The sequence below is a fragment of the Electrophorus electricus genome, chromosome 26 (genome assembly GCF_013358815.1).
Source record: "Electrophorus electricus isolate fEleEle1 chromosome 26, fEleEle1.pri, whole genome shotgun sequence".
Classification (NCBI taxonomy): Eukaryota; Metazoa; Chordata; class Actinopteri; order Gymnotiformes; family Gymnotidae; genus Electrophorus; species Electrophorus electricus.
The window spans coordinates 1,969,834-1,987,978 of NC_049560.1; the positions used below are offsets into that span (position 1 = coordinate 1,969,834).

An 18,145-nucleotide genomic window follows, 5' to 3' on the forward strand; every position below is an offset into this window, starting at 1 on the left:
AGCATGACAGCCGTGTTTTGGGCTGGAACATTCTCCAGACCCAGCAGAATGCAGGGCTGCAATCGCCTCTTCTGACCTCAACATTATTGGGTTGCATCACAGTAATTGGCAAGGGGCTGCATGCCAGTTCAATTCTTCAAGAAATGACAGAAAGAGAGAGGTTTTGATGGCAAGGCCAGTGATAGAGAATAATAATATCATTAAGTTTTATGATATCCATTGCTCCTAATGTCTTATTTCTAACCCCAGCTTGGTTACAAAATAATGTTTAATTAAACCAAATTGTTAATAATCGATATGGTGGCCTCAGTCCTGGCCGCTAACACTTTCACAATAATTGAGGTTAACTTCCATTAAACAAATGTCGCTGAAAGCCTTGCAAGTTAAACAAGTAGCCATAAAGTTCATTGTGTAAGGCCAAAAGAGCATTTATTGTGAAATCTATAATTTAATTTGTTTCAGTCGATCTAAACGAGTTGGGAAGAATTTATCAATGTTCCGTAGATATCCCATACCTGGACTAAACTGAACCAGTGTTCATTTGATGGTCAAATGACCCGAAATGTTGGGACGTAGATGGAAATTCAGCCTTAAAAAATAGGAATTTTACTGCCAGGACCATTCCAGGATTTTCCATGCCCTGTTCAAATGCACTTGTTTGTGTAGGCCCCTTCCCATCTTTCACATTCACATTTATCTTTCCCACATTTAGCCGATGCTCTTCTCCAGAGTGACTTACAGTTGTGCTTGGTTGTCTTGATGGAAAAAACCCTTCTAAAATCCTTATTTCTTTAATGCATATATATCAAACATGACTAAAGTGATGGTCTTATAAACCCTGCGTGGTCTCGTACACACCTCTGATCATCCACTCCAAACCTCTGCTTTGCTCCCACCTGTTTGCTCCTCTACACTTTCACTCCTACTCCAAATAATGGCAGTGCATGTTCACTGAATGGAAAGAAAGTGGACCTCCTATTGTACTCCTGCTAACTTTTTTATGTGTAATTTTATGTGGTTTTAATTTGAACGACTATTTAGTTGAACAAACCTCTGTTTCATGAGGGAATGCATACGCCTATTAGGCTTTTATTTGGTTTTGAGTTTCAGTACCTAATTTATGTTCCTAAATTAGTACTCTCAATGTAATACATGCCAAAAATATTACCAATGTTTAATTCCATCAGTGAAAACCTTCCATAAGTTGTGGACCTCTAACAGAGAAATTTAAATAAAATAAATTTAATTGTAAAATATATATTAAAAGTATTAAGTAGTTAAAGTATTTAAAAGTACTAAGTAGTTTTGACAAAGTACATTTAAATTAGAAGTGCATAAAATAACATAAAATAACAATAGATAAATGGATATGAAAACGAAGTATTCTACTTAACTGTAGTCAAATTACCACCAAGTGAACAGAAAACAGCGTTAGATGACTGTACCAATGACTGTAAGACTTTATGTATATAATTTTATATATAAATGTATATATAAAATGATATAATTTATATATATAATGATATAATTTTGCTTCCTCAAACAGTGACTTTGTCGTGGCCTTTTATTTCACATGAGCGATGAGAGTTTGAGACAGAGCCTGAAAGTGGGAGAGTTGGCAGCCCTGATGCTAGTTATAATGACAAAGCCTGCAAGCTAGTGAACTTGCTCAGACTATAAGTGTGTCCTACCAGCACAAATGGTCATATACCTATTTGCAATTTCACCTACCCTCTAAACTCACCGCCAGTATTTTGTATCTTGGTGTGGGCTATACCATTAGTGCCCGAGTTGAGGGGTTGTGGAGGGATTATGGCATCCCTGGTTACATCTTAATTAAGGGAAACTGAAATAAGTCCTTCTTGAAATCATATGCCATCATCCAGAGCTTAAAATTCAACTCTGCTATGGCCTCTCAGAGGTCACAGTTCCCCATCGATGTCCCAAAGTCGAATAGTCACTAACTACAGCGAGAGTACAGAACATCCAAGGAATTTTGGATAAATTCCTTAAAAGTATTTCACATTGGCATAGCACATATTTAATTATCTTGTGTTATTTAGTCTTTTTAAGAGCACTTCCACAAAACATTAAAAACATTTTCCCAATATTGTCTGTGTATCCATTTCCCATGCCCAATGATACATGACATAGCAAATCAAAGATGAGACGGAAAAGTATGCACACCCACTCAATGTTGACTGACAGCCATTATTATCCAGCCCATTACTACACTAACAGGCAAGCAAATTATTTTTTAAGGGCACGATGCTTCATGGTCACAGACCCTGTATGCATATGCAGTGTGCACTGCCCTACATACACAAACAGTGCAACTAATCATTCTTACGAGACTCACACTATAATCCTATGCAACACAGAGCGTGATTGAATATATTTTTAAAACCATGCGATTTTTTTTAAAGGCTGTTGTTCCTGCACGCTGGGGCGCTATATGGCGCATCTGGCGACCAGGAAGAGAAACAGGAGGAGAGAGGCAGTGAACGATGTGGAAGCTGAGCATAAGCATGCAGACGGTGAAGAGAGGTCCTCGATGTAGTGGGCGGCACATGGCTGCGTATAAAGTTGTATTTCTGTACCACTAATAATGCTCCTTATAGTGTCCCTTATGGATAAGGTCAAGTAGTTCTTTGCAAGTGCTGCAGCAAGAAATATAAACCCTCTAAGAATGGTTTTGATCAGTTTATACTTTAAACTCCTCCAAGACTGTGGTTTGCATTTGTTGAGTACAACAAATAGTTTGGGATGTACTTAGCTAAACAGCACAGTGAAAGCAGACAAGTGCCTTTTTAGCTGTGAGATGGAGTATAGGTCAAACTTTGATATAGGAGGACTGAAAAGTGATATTCCCTGCTCTACATTGCAATACATATTGTAAATACAGTTCCTTTTAGGTTGAAGGTTGCCGGTGGTAGTGCTAATGCAGCGTGTCCTTACATACAGAGTTCTCCAGGAGTCTCTGGTATTATTTCGTCTTTATCTTGTTCTGTTTTAAGCAGAAGTGGCCCTAAGACCTCTGTCAAATGAAACTGAGTCTAACAGTGTTAAAGTACTGTATATAGGTTGGCTAAAATATAATATATATATAAATATATATATATATATATATATATATATATATATATATAAATTTCTTGGTATGGAGTTTTTGGTACAAAGCACCCTTACTTTTCACTGGATATTTGATGCAATTTAAAACAAAAAGCTATCAAAAAGCTATGTCGTCATCAGTGGAGTATTCCTCTGCATGCAGAGAGAGATGCCTGCTCTGGTGATTTGTTCTGGTTGTTCTCTCAGCAGTGGCCAGTGGTCACAGGTAAGGGTGTTGCTCTTCATTCTGGTTGCAGTGGTGCAATGTTGGCAGGCGAGACTCGACTCCTACACATCTGCAATCGCTGTCTTCATGAGTTAGGAATCAGCGTATCTTTTAGGTGTCGCTTTTTGGAAGTTTGGACCACGCGAGCAAGTGCAAGTGTTTCACAACAAATAGGAGGCCCACCATAGATTATTTTGCATAGTAGTTTTATAGGAAAGTTGCTTTAGGATACAAACCTCTGTATTTTATTTGATTGTCTGTCATCCTTAAACAAAGCTAAAAAAGCATCAGAGGAGTCTGCAATTGGAGTCTTTGGAACTAAGTAAAATGTACCCTTTCCCTTTATTTGTTTACCCTTATTCTTTCCTCTGTAAGTGTAGTCAGACCGGATCTGGCCTTGGCACTTCTATGTACAGAGGCATTACAGCAGCTCTCTGGTGTTTGGTAAAAACCTGATTCCAAATCAGGTTGTGTTGCTGAGGAACGCAAGAGCTGAGCTCTTGATTGGAGCTTATTCTTGAAAATACCCAAATAAACAGCAAGCACGCTGACATGTCACTTGAGCAATTGTTTACATTCCTCTCCCATGCCACATTCACGCTGGCCACCTTCGTTGTGTTTTTCTCAAATCACTGGAAGATAAAATGTTCCTATATTATGAAAACATGTTGCAAAATGTATATAATGGGAAAAGTTTCAACTATTCAGAGTACAAGATTGTTTGCTGTGGTCACTTAAATTGCTGTTTTAGGTCTGGAAACTCTTTGATGCATTTCTTTAATATAAATACTGCACATAAGTAGTCCCAGTTTGGCCTCGGAGAAGCACAGCCTCATTCAGCTAAATATATTCCCTGCCCTAGCAGACCTGATTCAACCCACTGACCAATATCCAGGTTCTTTTGAAATCATAAAATTGTACAGTGCTACTATACAGGAATGGGCAAACACTGTTCTACATACTACATTGAACAGACTTTTGAAAAAAAAAAAACTACTCATAACTTCCAGTGTAGCAAGTCTGTGGAGAGGCGGTGGTGTCAGTACTAATAGATTGCAAGGAAAGTGGAATTTGTTTCTGCTTAGGAACTTGGAGGCTCTGCTTTATACATGACTAAAAAAAGATAATGGAAAAGTTTTAATAGGACCTATTGTTGTAATAGCGTTCCATGTAAAGGGACCTATGATGGATGGCAGCTCTATGCAGTGCCCATTCTGTAAAGATATTTATTACATTTATGAATCTTGTTATTCAGTAAATAGACAGTTGATATTTTCTCTACAGGGATTAGCAGAAGGGCTGGGTGTCAAGTTCATGACATGCCCACTCTAACGTCCCGTCTTGGGTTTCTGCTGGGCTGTGGCCCTTCTCTTTCCCACCAGGCCTCTCCCTAAATGTTCACAGATGTCTGCTAATAGGACAAGTGCTCAGTGCACTTCACATGTACTCATGTGTATGTATATTTGAGATGAAATTCCCTCAACATTCTGCGTTCCGTGGGCAACAAGGAGGCAGGCACCGCACTGAAATACTTTTGTATTGTATAAACCTTATTCAGTCAAAGCTCGATGCTATATAATTACACTGGGATTAAAATGAGATTGATGAAAATGTCATTAGGTGTAGGCTTTCAACAGAAAAAATATGAAGATGGTTAACCCTTTCAGAAAATACTATAAAATAAGACTGCAAAGTGAGCTTTTTTTTTTTGTTTTGTTTTGTTTTGTTTTGTTGTAGTGGGTTTTTTTGTTTTTCATGGCATAACATTCTAGAATTCCAAAGTGCAGTTAATAGTACAATGATTTTGCTTCCCAGAGCCCACACATCAGTATAATCATACTCCTCAGAGGTTAAATGTTAAATATAGGCTTTTTTTTGTTTTACATAGAAACCCTGCTTTCCCATTGATCATTGCCTTCCTTTGGTATTGTTCTGTTAGTGCAACCAGCTGTGCATTTGTTACAGTAGGAACCTACTGCGGGTAAATGCTACCTGGCCGTCACTTGATCTAATTTCTGACGCCAAACAAAGGTCTTCAATCAGTGAGCCATGTCCCTTTAGGTGTGACCTCCTCTAACACCGTGTGACATCTCTGCCCTTGGGAGGGCCCAGTAGCTGGGATAGGGGGAATTTGCGAAAGGTTGGTGAGGGGTCAAGCAGGTACCATTGGAGGGTGTGGACCTGGGGGAGGGGGGAGGTGACAACACTTGAAACCAATGGCGCATCAAGACACTTCTCCCCACCGTAGTGGCCGTAGATCAGGATAGGGCTGCCGGAGGAGCTGCTGTGGGTGACAGGGGAATAACATCCCTTTCTCTTCAATCGACAGGGCCCATAACTCCCGTATCCCCAGGGACAGATTGAGAAAGGCAATAGCCAAGGGCTGTGAAGCAGGGATGCTTAGGAGAATTGAAAGTTAAAGAAGTGGTGGTGTAAAAAAAAAATATATATATATATATATATATATATATATATATATATATATATAAAATGTGTCTGTGTTGCCCTTTTTGTTTTGCTCTTTCATCATCTTCTTTGAGACCTTACAAAATGTTAACATAAACTAAGTAATTTCCATTTTTGCCAAGAGTCTTGATCCTGAGAAAATGGTGTTGGAGTGGATAGGAAGCTGCCAAGAACACATGGATATGTGGGTTTGCTTTAATCCTAAGACCACTGGAGAAAGTTCTCTAGTTGGAGAGCTGTGTTTGATGGCAACTCCGTGCAGACAGCAAAGCCTGCAGGGATAGTGCTGCGTCAGGCTCGTCGTACTGGCCCCACCTCTCCCGCCCCTGAAAGGACAGCTTTTATAGCCTGATCAATTTCTCAGCGGCTTATTGAATGTCTTTTAAATGGCTTTTTTATTTTCAATTATAACCCACTGTGTCTCAGCTGCTGCAATGGGCCAACATTTACACTGTGGGATAATTTAAAAGTTTTCTTTAGAAAATTATGCATTTTGTACCTCCATGTTCCCTCCATGCTATTGTAACAACAATAAAACCGAATGGATTTCTGCATTAAGGCAGAAGTGGTGCATCAATTAAAAGAAGAAAAAAGGAACAGTACCAGTTAGCACACCTTTGGTTGTTGTGTGTAGTGTGTTGTGGCATCTAATTTATCATCACTCACAACATACACCACTGCTGGCAGGGGATGTAAAATTTCAATGCTCTTGAAGATTTATTGGTTATTAAATTTAACTGGCATTTAGGTATTATCTGGTTGATGAAGGCAAACATAGACAGGGCTTCCAAAGGCATGAAAGGGGGAGGGAAAGTGCCTATGGTGATAAGCTTTGGAAATTGATTCCGGTAGAAAGTTTGTCTGACGCATTTAGTGCTTTGCTAGTGTCCCTACTGACCCAACACTCCCCTCCCCTCGTCTCTGTCTGTCTGTCTATCTGTTTGTCTTACTGACTCTGTCCCCTCTCTCTCTCTTTCTCTCAGTCTACCTCTCTCTCTGCCTTCCTCCCTCTCTCCATGGACTCACAAAGCAACCTGAAGGTGAAAGAAGTGCTCACCGAGGCTCATTGGAAAGTAGATGTGACAGTAAATTTTTCAAGCCCTCTCTCTCGCGCACTCTTGCCTGAGATGGGAGATCTTGTTATAGCAGTCAGGATGAGAGGGGGTCAGGGCAGCCAGCCGCTCTGCCTGTTGATGATTGAGGAAAAGAGAAGTAAATTCATTCTGCTGCCGGCACTTTGTCAAGTGCCAGTAGCTTACCGTTGAGAGCCAGTCACCCATCACCGTGTTACGGCCTCAGAGGTCAGCCGTCGCCCATAAATCAAGGATGGCGTTGCAGCACAGCCAGACGCAACCTCTGGTACTATCGTCTACCTGCCCAGCCCTCCACACCCCCAATGAAAAAGAAGCTTGGCAAAGCACAGGGCAGAATAGAGATGGCATTTTGCTCCTCACCATGCTGCCTTATAAACGCAGTAGAGCATCACTGTCTTAAAAGAAACAGGCCGCCCAAATTGTGTAAGTCTTTTCTTTTCTCTCACATTGATTGTTTCCATTGTTATCAGAATGAGGGGCAATTAAGTAACCTATTTGTAGTGAGCTCCCTCAGCCCTGCCATGGACAGTATTGACTTCTGTTCCAACAAAGCCCAGGTCTCCTAAGTGACAATGTTTTTGATTAGTTCTGATGAGCCTCCTTAGAGTATTAATTAAAACAGCAGCAGATGTGCAGGTACAGGAAATCATTAGAAAGGGGCCCCGTATGCGAGCACGACTCTCCCAGCATGCAACAGCCATGCAGGACAAATAAGACACCTGAGAGGGAACAACCTTAAAACTTAATCTTATGGAAATTAAAAAGGTAAAAAAAAAAAACAGCAAAAACAATAACAACAACTAAATAAATAAACCTAAAAACAAAACAACACCACCAAAATACCAACAAGCAAGCAGGTGTGTTGTGTGCCGGCCACTCTTCATATGCCTATGCCCGTTCAAAGGCGAGTTTTTTGAACACAAGCCTGTTTTACTGGGTTCCCTCCCTCTGTTTTCACTTTTCTAATGCCTGCCAATGGCAATGTGTGAGCTGTAAAAAAGGTCTGTGACTGTATGTTACTTTTTTTTTTTTTTTTTTTTTTAATAAAAGCTCTTCGGCTCTTTTTGCTTTTTGGATCGGAGTCGGAGATGCCATCAAGGGTTTTGACCTTTCAAAAGTTGCCAGAGAAGCAGCTTCCTCCTGCCCTCCGAGGAGGAGCACCCAAAGCAAACAGCAAGTGAACGTCAGCCAAAAGAGCTCTTGTTTTTGTTATAGCTGATTGCTATGTTATAAAATTATCAATATCTCGTGCGGCCATGTGCTAACATTTTGCCAGTGAAGAAAGAGAGCGCGGTAGGAAAGAGGATCCGGTGCTTGAGCTGCTGCTTTCAATATTCTCTCCTATTAGATGGTGATTATCCTGCAGTGCCTGGCTTGTCTCAGTGTGGGAATGAGAGAGCGCAGGCCAAGACATCATGGCCAGATTTTTCCAGAAAGTAAAAACTTCCTGAGCCATGTTTTTGCCAAGTTTTTTGCTATATATTTTTTTTAAAGATAATTCTCATTGAAGGTTTATTAGAAATGTTTTATTTCCTGGAATCAGTGCATAATTGTTTCATCATCTGATAGCACGTCCCATTTCTCAGCCAGCTCCCTTAAAAAAACGATAAAGAAATAAAAGGAAAGAAGGAAATGTCGGAAAAACATGATGTGCTTGTGCAGCATTCTACACACTAGACGCTTCACCTAGTCAGTCTGGACACAGCAGTGCATGGCCTGCAGACACATAACACAACACACAAGTTTGGGCTTTCCTGTACCCAAACTGTGTGCAGATCCTTGTTTGTGTAATAGTACATAGCATAGTATATCCTCTTCTTTCAGGATAAAGTGGACTTTTGACATTTATTTTGTAATATTTTTGGGGAAAATTCAAGTAAAGGTAATCTGCAGTTGTCCAAGTTTCAGTTTCATTAATACTCCTTAGTTTAACATTACATAGCTCCTCTAGGTGCTGCTTACATACATATAAAGCTGATTTGCACAGATGCTTTGCTACTGGTTTGGTATATGAACATAGTCAAACCACAATCAAATGTTACTCCTGTCCCATACAAAACTTACTGTGAATTTGCAGTAATCTGCAATTAGGAGCCCAGATTTAAACAAAGTGAGAGGTAGCGATGTGGGACTGGTAGCATAACAAAATGGACAGATTTAACTTGATTCATCTAGCAATTTATCTTGATAATCCACCTTGCCATAGTCTTTAATATGTTCTGTTTATTGGTTGATTCCATAAGAACAAGATGCTTAGGAGACATTCGGCTAGCTTTCCTGTGCCTTTGACTCAACTTGTTTACTCGTAAAAAAACATTTGCTGTTCTATTTTCATGGAAACACACACACACACACACACACGCGCACACACACACACACACACACACACACACACACACAAAGCTGAGTGACTTGCTTCCCTCAGAGTGATGGACTCCTTGAATCCCCTGACCTCTCCACTCCTGACCCGCCTCTCTGCCACTCGTCCCTCCTCCTCTCTCCACGCAGATGAGACAGAGAGCAATGAAGATCTTTCTGATGAGGAGCCATTTCATGGTGATGCACAGAATGAGTCCAGGCTATACTGTCCCACCCTTCTCAGGAAATGATTAACCCTGTCACATGGCACTTTTGCACTATGAACTCAGGACGGAACAATTCCTCATTATATGACTGTGACTGAGGCTACAAAAATGACAACAGCTATCGCATACACGTACTACATACTATATTTTGATTTATAGATTTAATGATGATACCTTCTGTACTAGAGTGTAGCTTTGTGGAAAACAAGTGCCACACCGTGGGTAACACATGCCACTGTGAGGAGTGAGCATGCAAAGGCCGACCACTGTTATCATCTTAAGTATCCAGAGCACGGTGAAAGTGGAGGGGTCAGCGCATCACTGGCAGAAGTGTTGGTCACTCTATTTAATCTGGCTAGCAGACAACAAACAACAAAATGTGAGTATTATTCATGCAGAACAAAATGGTCAATGCCTCCTGCTGACCTTAACATGACGTAACGCTACTATGGACACCACACACAATAAGATGCTGTATAGATTCCAGGTAGCACAGCAGCTTTGTGACCTCGAGTTTGTAAGTAAATTATATTTATAAAGCACATTTTAAACAACAGGTTGACCAAAATGCTGTACACATTTTGCTAATGTGGAAAACAGTTTTAGGTGTAGATTTCAAAACAGCAACAGCTGAGGTGCAGTAACTGCAAAGGCACAGTTACCCTTCAGCTTCAACCAAGACCAGGGGACAGCCACAAGTAGCTGATCTGATGACTTCAATGACCTGGAGGCAGTGTAAGGGTGTAGCAAATCTATTATGTATGGAGGTAGTCTACTGGTAGCTTTAAAAACAAATAGGAGAACCTTAAACTGAACCCTACTGGCTAGTGAAGGGATGCTAAAGTTAGTGTAATGTTGTACTTTTTTTTTTTTTTTTTTTTGGTGAGCAATGTCGCAGCCACATTCTGAACTAACTGCAAATGAGCTAATGAAGTGAATCCTACCAGTTGGGACCTGAGCCCCCTGTGATGGGAGATGAGCATCAGCCGGTCTCTTGCGTACAATTGTGGCCTCATGACAATAGCTGATCATAAATCTGCACAGTTTATACTTTTTGGCCATTACAGGTAATAGCAGGCAATATGGATCACATGCCAGTTATTATCATTGGCCATGTTCCATGACCTTTGTTGCCGAATAGAAAAAAACATTCTCATTCTAAAAACATGTGTGATGGTCACTGGTTCCATTTGGGAAAAAAACATTCTCATTCTAAAAACATGTGTGATGGTGGGAACCCATCTTCTTCATGACAGCTTCAGCACACGATCTTTGAGGTGTGCTGGGTGGTACTGTAGAAGATAAGGCTATAGTCCTCCATACCTGAGCTCTTCTGTCTGTCTCACTGATTCATCATGTGATCTTTTCATGATATTCCACAGGACAGATAATCCTAACTTGTGCCCATGGCAACCTGAAAGAGGATCCCTGCTGTCTTGCTAGCTGCATCCACGTGACTAGACAGGTAACCCGTCGCCTCACTAGTTAGGTTAAGCCATCACCTAATTTTTATTTCCTCATGTCATTCACTTCAAATTTGACCCATAGTTTACATATTGCTAAATACTTAATTCACACCTTTAACTGCCTATGTAAGGAACTGTTTGAAAATGTTCAGAGTTGCATGTTATGGAAGCAGAGTGAACACTGAAGGCAGCGGCCCTCTGGTGGTCACCAGAGTAAGGGAACGACAGTCCTGCCTCAGTTTGTCTGTAATTGCACCCAGCCAGCTCAGCCCAACAGACTGACTTTAAAATGAATGGAACTTACTTAGTTAAACCCCACCCAGCCCTTTCCAAATGTTTTGTTCTTTTTTTGGGTGGTCCCCATCTACTCTGTGAGAGGTTGACTTCTGGGCATTGCTTTTCTTTCTTGCCTAGTCGAGATCGAAATGTAATACCTAAGTATATACAATTTGGTTCACTGGAGATTTTACATGGAAATTGTTGGTGTTCCCAGAGGTGTGAATCAATTTGAGGTGTACACGGTGCGGAAGGCAACTCAGTCCCTGACCAAGGTCATAGGACTGGGCTAAGCACTCCTGCGTCAGTAAATCCTCAGGGAGCTGGTGGACAAGGCAAGTTGGAGGTGGGGCGAAAGGTTGAACAGCACTCATCGGGGTATGCTCGGATGATCCGCACAAATCGCTGTTGTCACAGAGCAACCCATCTCGCCACACAGGGCTGCTGATCATTCTCAGCTGTTCTAAAGTCCTGCGAAGTGCCAGGCAGACAGGCCCTATGATGTTGGGTGTTTTCATCCCTTTAAATTGGTCCAGTGCTGAAATCTCCACATATTGATCCCATTTGACATGGAGAACCTCATACACATCTAATTTGGGCCTTCTGTGTCCTTCAGATTTTCAAATCCACACTCAATAAATATGAAAGCCACCCCTTTTCTCCTAAACATACACGTATACATTCACAGTCACATGATCATTTTATGTGGAATAGGGCTATATAGCTCTCTCTCTCCTCTCATGACTTATATGTTATTTTACTGAAAAATGTCAATATACATGCATATGCATTTTAATATGGATTGTTTGTGGCAAAAAAATGTTTTGGACAAAGCTGCTGTGATGTTAAGGACCGTTTAGTGTTATTATTTAACAGTATTTTTAAGAAAGAAGATTCGGAAGACCTGAACTAAGAACTATCAGTCTGAACTATCAGACTCAGAGAACCGATTCACTTCTAAAACCAGTGCTTTAACGTGTGAGAGCAGGGCCAGCTACTGTACTGTGACATGTAATGACAACTCATCATGCCCAGACCGGGTGACCAATCACAGTATGGCATGGAGATTCCAGGGCTCTTTGAGGACTTCCACCAGCCAGCCAGTGTGTCAGTCACTTGGGGAGTTCCTGGGCTTCCTGTTTTGGCAGTGTGCGGTTACACATCCTGGCAGGGGACCTGCTGTCAGCCATGGGACCTCTTGGCTGGCGAGTTGTCTCCCACTCACACGCTCGCACCACAAGCCCAGTATCTCTCACTCGCCCCCAGGGATCTCCTGTCTCCTGACCCTCTGCAGCAAAGGCGATGGTTCATGCGTGTACTGTGTCGTCACTGCTCCCTGCCTGGCCACATGAGAAGTCTGACATCATGAGGGCAAGAGACGAGGAGACAGATACCAGAACTGCTCTTGACATGAGTGAAATCAGCAATGAGTGGAATATGCATGTCTTCACTCATCTCAAAAAGCACAGTTTTTGCACATGTATTGAAGGAAGCTCTGGGACCTGTAGTGGTTTGAACACTCTGTCGGACCCAGCATAAGTAACGAATTGGCTAATATTTAGCCTACTCTAATGAAACAGTGAGGGTGATATGTACTGCCTTCACATCCTATGAGGAATTCTGATAAAATCAGATAAAAATAACCTTTACACATATAAAGAAAAACACTACATACTTTAAAACCTAAGTGCAGATAAGCTCCTTTTCCCCTCATCCTCTTTGAAGTGGTGCCCATACATTACTATTGTCCCATATAAAACAATCCTCAGCAAGTCGCAGCCGTGCCGTCCTTTGTTCTAGAGATGTGGCTGGCTGTCCAGGGGCCTGCCGTTAATATGCCCTTGTGGCGTCTCACATCCTTGTTAGACACGGCTGCGGATGTTATTTCCCACCGGGGGGTGGTGGGGGTGGGGGGTTAGCAGGACACTTGCTCCCACTAATCTTTCAGCGAGCGGAGGAAGAGAGCAGTGCAGCGGTGCTCTTATGTCACGCTGCCCCAGCCGCCTGAGAGTCACTGTGACTCAGGCTGCAGCAGGAAGACAGGCGGACCACCAACGCTGACCGCACTGCCCGCTCAGGCCCGCTACAGGACACCACCATGCAGGTGTACCATGTGTTGCTGGGGCCACTTCGCTGTTGGTGATTTATTTATTTATTTTTAAGTGTGTCGCTGCAGGTGGTGGTGTTTTTAAGGCGATACCTACTGAGAGATATCAGATGTGTTTTCTGCTGATAACTAAATCCTCAGAAAAATGAAATCCTTGTTTTTGTGAATGGCTGTGAAAATAGATGGGTGATATATTTTTAAAAAGGCAGGAAACAGTCGTCCTGGTGTCACCAGCATGGAGACAGAATGGTGATTAATCATTGATGCAGAAGACACATAGAATTGCTCATCTCCCCTGGCCACGCCTCCTCACCTCTGCGCCATTGGAATGTTGGTGGTATGTTTCTGATGGATATTTCCGCTTATAGTGTGGGTGGATTGGAGAGTGACACCCACTTCCACTCCCACTAGAGAGGAAGTCCCTATCAGAACACAACAGGAAATGAAAAAAGGAAAACAAGCTGACATCTTTTGCTACGACCTAGCTTTTTGCTCATGAAATCACTTCCTACAGGCCCTGTGTTGACCCCAAGTTTAGGGTTTTATAGCATGTGACCCTCGACCTAGCTGGAGGTCAGTGGATTCTACTATATAAAACCTGTGTAATGGTTAAAGTTTTGCAACCTAATACAACTATCTCATTTGACTGTATTGTGGACCTTACAGTTATGGATTTTATAAGCCCAGTTAACATTCAGAAAGTAATATTAAATATGATTTTCTATTTAATAATTTGGGAGACATTCATATAATTTAATGGTTAGGTTTGGCATGGCTGGGAAACTTTAGAGAAATGTGCTCTCTTTTTAGTACTGTTCAGGCTGGAAATGAAAGTTGCCTCTATTCTCATATCATTCAGGACCAGCAGTGTAAGCAGCAGCCATGTAAGCAGCAGACGCCTATGCACTGTAACTAACCAAAGAAGATTTATTTGTAATATTACCATTTCACAGCCCTTTAAATAATCAAATTCATGTTATATACAAATTATGCTTTTTGTCTCGAAAAATGTTATGTAGAATTTAAAATCAGATGCTACTCAATAGACAGTATATTCAAAGAATATTCCTGAACATTAAAATTATTTTAACATTGAAAGATTAGACAACTGTCAAACATTTTACAAAGGGAATTTATGTTTACAGCATGTTCTCGGTTCTACTGCCTGGAGTCTCTGCTCTAGCTGGGAGAAGAAGCCGAAAATAATAAAAGGAAACATGCAGGCGTTTAGCAGTTAATGTTAGTGAAAGGAACATCAGAGTTTCGCTCTTATCTTTGAAAACCTCTCCGCGCTTAGTTAATTCTAAGTGCATTTTTGAGAAATTGATCTAAGTACACCATATGCAGCAGTCCACAAGACTCTGGAAAAAAAAAAAAAAAAAGTAACTTCCTTCCATCCTGCAAGCATTTTCCTGTTTACCGCACAATGTGGGCCAGGAGCTTAAGATAAAGCCATTGGATGTGCAGGACACCAACCTGAACATGACCCCTTGTTCGTTACATGTACTATTTGTTTAAATCACTATGCACAAATAAGGGCTCGTGAACACCAAAAGAAATGTTTTAAGCTACAACTTAAAAAAAAAAAAAAACATTTACACGTTTACTATTTTTTTCTTTTTCTTCTGCTCATTTAAGGTATAAAAAATGGATGATGCTTGAGATTTATTTTAGCAGTGTGAAAGACTTTGTCTGGAGCCACACTTGACTAACATGGCCAAGCAGAAGATGGATTAGGTAAATGTATTATTGAAAGCCTATGCACGCGAGGAGTGGTGCTTCTGGTTGGCGGTGTGCAGGTGCTCCTGGGGGCCTGCGGTGGTCTCCTGGTGAAGTCATTAAAGAACCTCACCAGATCTGTGATGAGACAGTAGTACTGCTCTCTCCCTGCTCATTGAAGATGCTCCCCTGCTACATGTGTGTTCATTATTCATAGACGCTAAATTTCAACCTGACGTGTATATCAGAGGAGGCTTACACTGTCTGGTCTACTTGTATGTGTTTGCCACTAATGGGGGGGAAAGAAACCTTAAATCCAAATTTGAGTGATTTTAATTTGCACCTATTTTGTCCATTTTGCAAATGCATTTATTATATGCATGACATCTGGTGCAATTCCTCAAACATATCTTGTTGCAGCTCAGTCACGCTTGATCACAATGAAACATGCTCAGTAGAGTAACTGATGATTATATGACTCAATACCTCAGATACTGTATAATAGAAACATATTGTGTTTTTTACAAATGTGTGAATATAACCTCCTTCTTTTACCCTCTCAACTCATCACTACCTTCATTTGCTCAGACCTTGAGGAGTGTGTGTATGTGTGTGTGTGTGTGTGTGTGTGTGTGTGTGTGTGTGTGTGTGTGTGAGAGAGAGAGAGTTGATTGTTTCTTCCTATCACTACCTTGGACTCTGTCCATGTTGCCCATATTGGTAGCAGTTCTGTAGCAGGGCTGGGTTTAAAGCCTTTACACTAGGGACTTCTGTAGATCTTTGCCTCTCATGCAAAAGACGATTGATCTGAATCACCTGCTCCAGCTGTAGTGCTCTGCTTCTCTGCTGCTGCTCCAGCCATGTTCAGCACCCATGGATCAGAAGTCAAAGTGCAAAAGAGATCTCACATCAGTTCCAGAATGCATTCTCTTTGAAGATTTTACACTTTTTAAAAGTTTCAGGTCTTGCATTTTAAATGTAATTTAGCAAGTGTGGGTTATTATCCCTTTTATCAATACTCAAAAAAGCTAAAAAACTAAAAGTTAAGCAACACTACTCACAAATCACAAGAAATTTTAATATGTGGAACACATTCACATCACACATGCTCAGACACTAAGATGAAATCATTTAGGACCTCCTACAACCCTGCCAAAGAAACGCACACACTCACTCACGCACACACTCACTCACACACACACAAACGCGCACGCGCACACACACACACACACACACACACACACACATATATATATATATATATATACATACACACGTTCTAAAGCATGCACCCATGCAGTGGTGGGGGGTGGACCGGCCTGTCACAGGTCAATGACAGCTTGACAGGCTTGGCCTGTTCTTGGTGCAGGTGACGAGATCCAGTCGGGTTCTTCTCAGCGAGCTCAAACAGATGCAGGCCCCTGGAGCTCCTTCCCCGTTCCCTTTGATGCTCCCGGGATCCGACCCGTGTGATGTGGTGGTGCTTTTCTTACCCTGACGTGTCATGTTCATTTGGCGAGCACAGGCCTCTCTGATATCAAGCGGCTGCTTTGGAGAAGCCACTGCTGGAGTGGGAAGCGTGCGGTCTCCGAGGAGCTGCTAGCAGACTAAATAACCACTTATTTGCCATTTCCTATCTGCTGTTGATGAACAGCTGTTTATCAAAGAAGATAAAGTGAGATTTACTGAGTGGAAAAAGGAAGAAGCAAGTGGTTCTTCCTTTCATGTCCTGCTGCTGGATCTCTTAAGCTGTGTCGCTTGAGACATCCTGCAGTTGCTTTTTTTAATGTCATTGTTCTCTGTTAAGTAGATATGGAAGGTCTTTTGGCTAGTTTTTGAGGTGATGAGCAGTATGTGGAAAAAGGCATCTAAGTTATTGGATTAGTGTAGAAGGAGGAACAAAACCAATACAGACCTCTATCTAAATTCAATTCCTCATTGACATTGAGAAAGAAAAATTGTGCATACTGTACTTGGAGGGCCAAAACACTCAGATCTAGGAATTTGAACATGGGAATGCAGGTCAACATTATATGCATTCCTCAGTATACTCTATTTTAAACTCTAATGGTTTATTCTAAAATATTCTGCTGTGCTCCTTATGTGACATCTTGCCATTTTGCTGAGCTGCATTACTTCTCAATTTGTTATTCTTGTCAATGCTGAGTTCCAGAGTTTTGGAGATGTAATGTGTGTGTACATGAGACAGAGAGAGTCTGAGGGGCCCCCAGTGCATCAGGCAAGCTATGGGACCCGGGGCCGCTCGCCTTATTCTGTTTGTTTTGATGCTGCGTGTGCATGAACCCGTGTCTGCTCCCTTCTGCTCTGTTATTTCCTGAGCTTTCCATCCATGAGTCACAATTCAAGGTTGACCAGCCTCACTGGAGAAAGAGCCCTGCTCAACCTCTCCTCCACAAAGCTCCACCACATGGGGGTTCCGCAGAGTTCAGTTTTCCCAGTGTGTGTTGGTTCTGGTTTACTTGAACCATGTTTTGTTGCACACACGTCTGGTTTTAGTACTTTTAGTACTTTTTATGTTTCCATTCATATATGTGTATGCAAGTATATATTAATGTAGTTTGTGCAGGTGGGTGTGGGTTTGTGCGTCTTATAGTACATTTACATATTTGGGATGAATCTCAGCCCATTTCTGTGTCTGAGTGAAGGGATTCAGTGTACCTTATTCCTAGTACACGGCCCAACACTGGGCCTTCAAGGCTGCCTGAAGTGACCTTGCATGGCATTATGAAGCTGATTTGTCTTTTTTTGTGTGTCTGAGGGTCCCAGTCACATTGTCAACCAACAAAGAAACAACTCGGATTGAATTGGATGAGACACAATAAAGCTATGACCTTGTATGTACTCATTCCTCATTTTAAAGAACTAAACACCTTTGACTATTTGTACATTTGTCTCTATTTAAGAACAATGGCACATTAGACATATGTCAGTGGGAATTCAGATCTCAATATGGCAAATGGTCATCAATCATTTACTATTTACTCTGGTTTTTAAGGAAAGGTTTAATCCCAATCAAAGATTAATTATTAATTAATTAAGACCCAAATATGAACCAATAGATTTTATTGATTTTA

General features: G+C 41.4%; 1 protein-coding gene across 7 annotated transcripts in view; it reads left to right on the top strand.

The window, feature by feature from the left end:
• Positions 1–18,145, top strand: part of LOC113586098 (adhesion G-protein coupled receptor D2) — a 54,714-nt gene that overhangs the window by 33,366 nt on the left and 3,203 nt on the right. For 6 of the 7 annotated variants that reach the window (XM_027023975.2, XM_027023979.2, XM_035523168.1 and 3 more), the window contains one exon: positions 10,865–10,947. In XM_027023975.2, the coding sequence (XP_026879776.2) occupies positions 10,865–10,947 (83 nt within the window). Of the gene's footprint in view, positions 1–10,864; positions 10,948–17,829; positions 17,906–18,145 lie in introns of all 7 variants that reach the window. The other variant, XM_027023978.2, reaches the window with a different exon arrangement.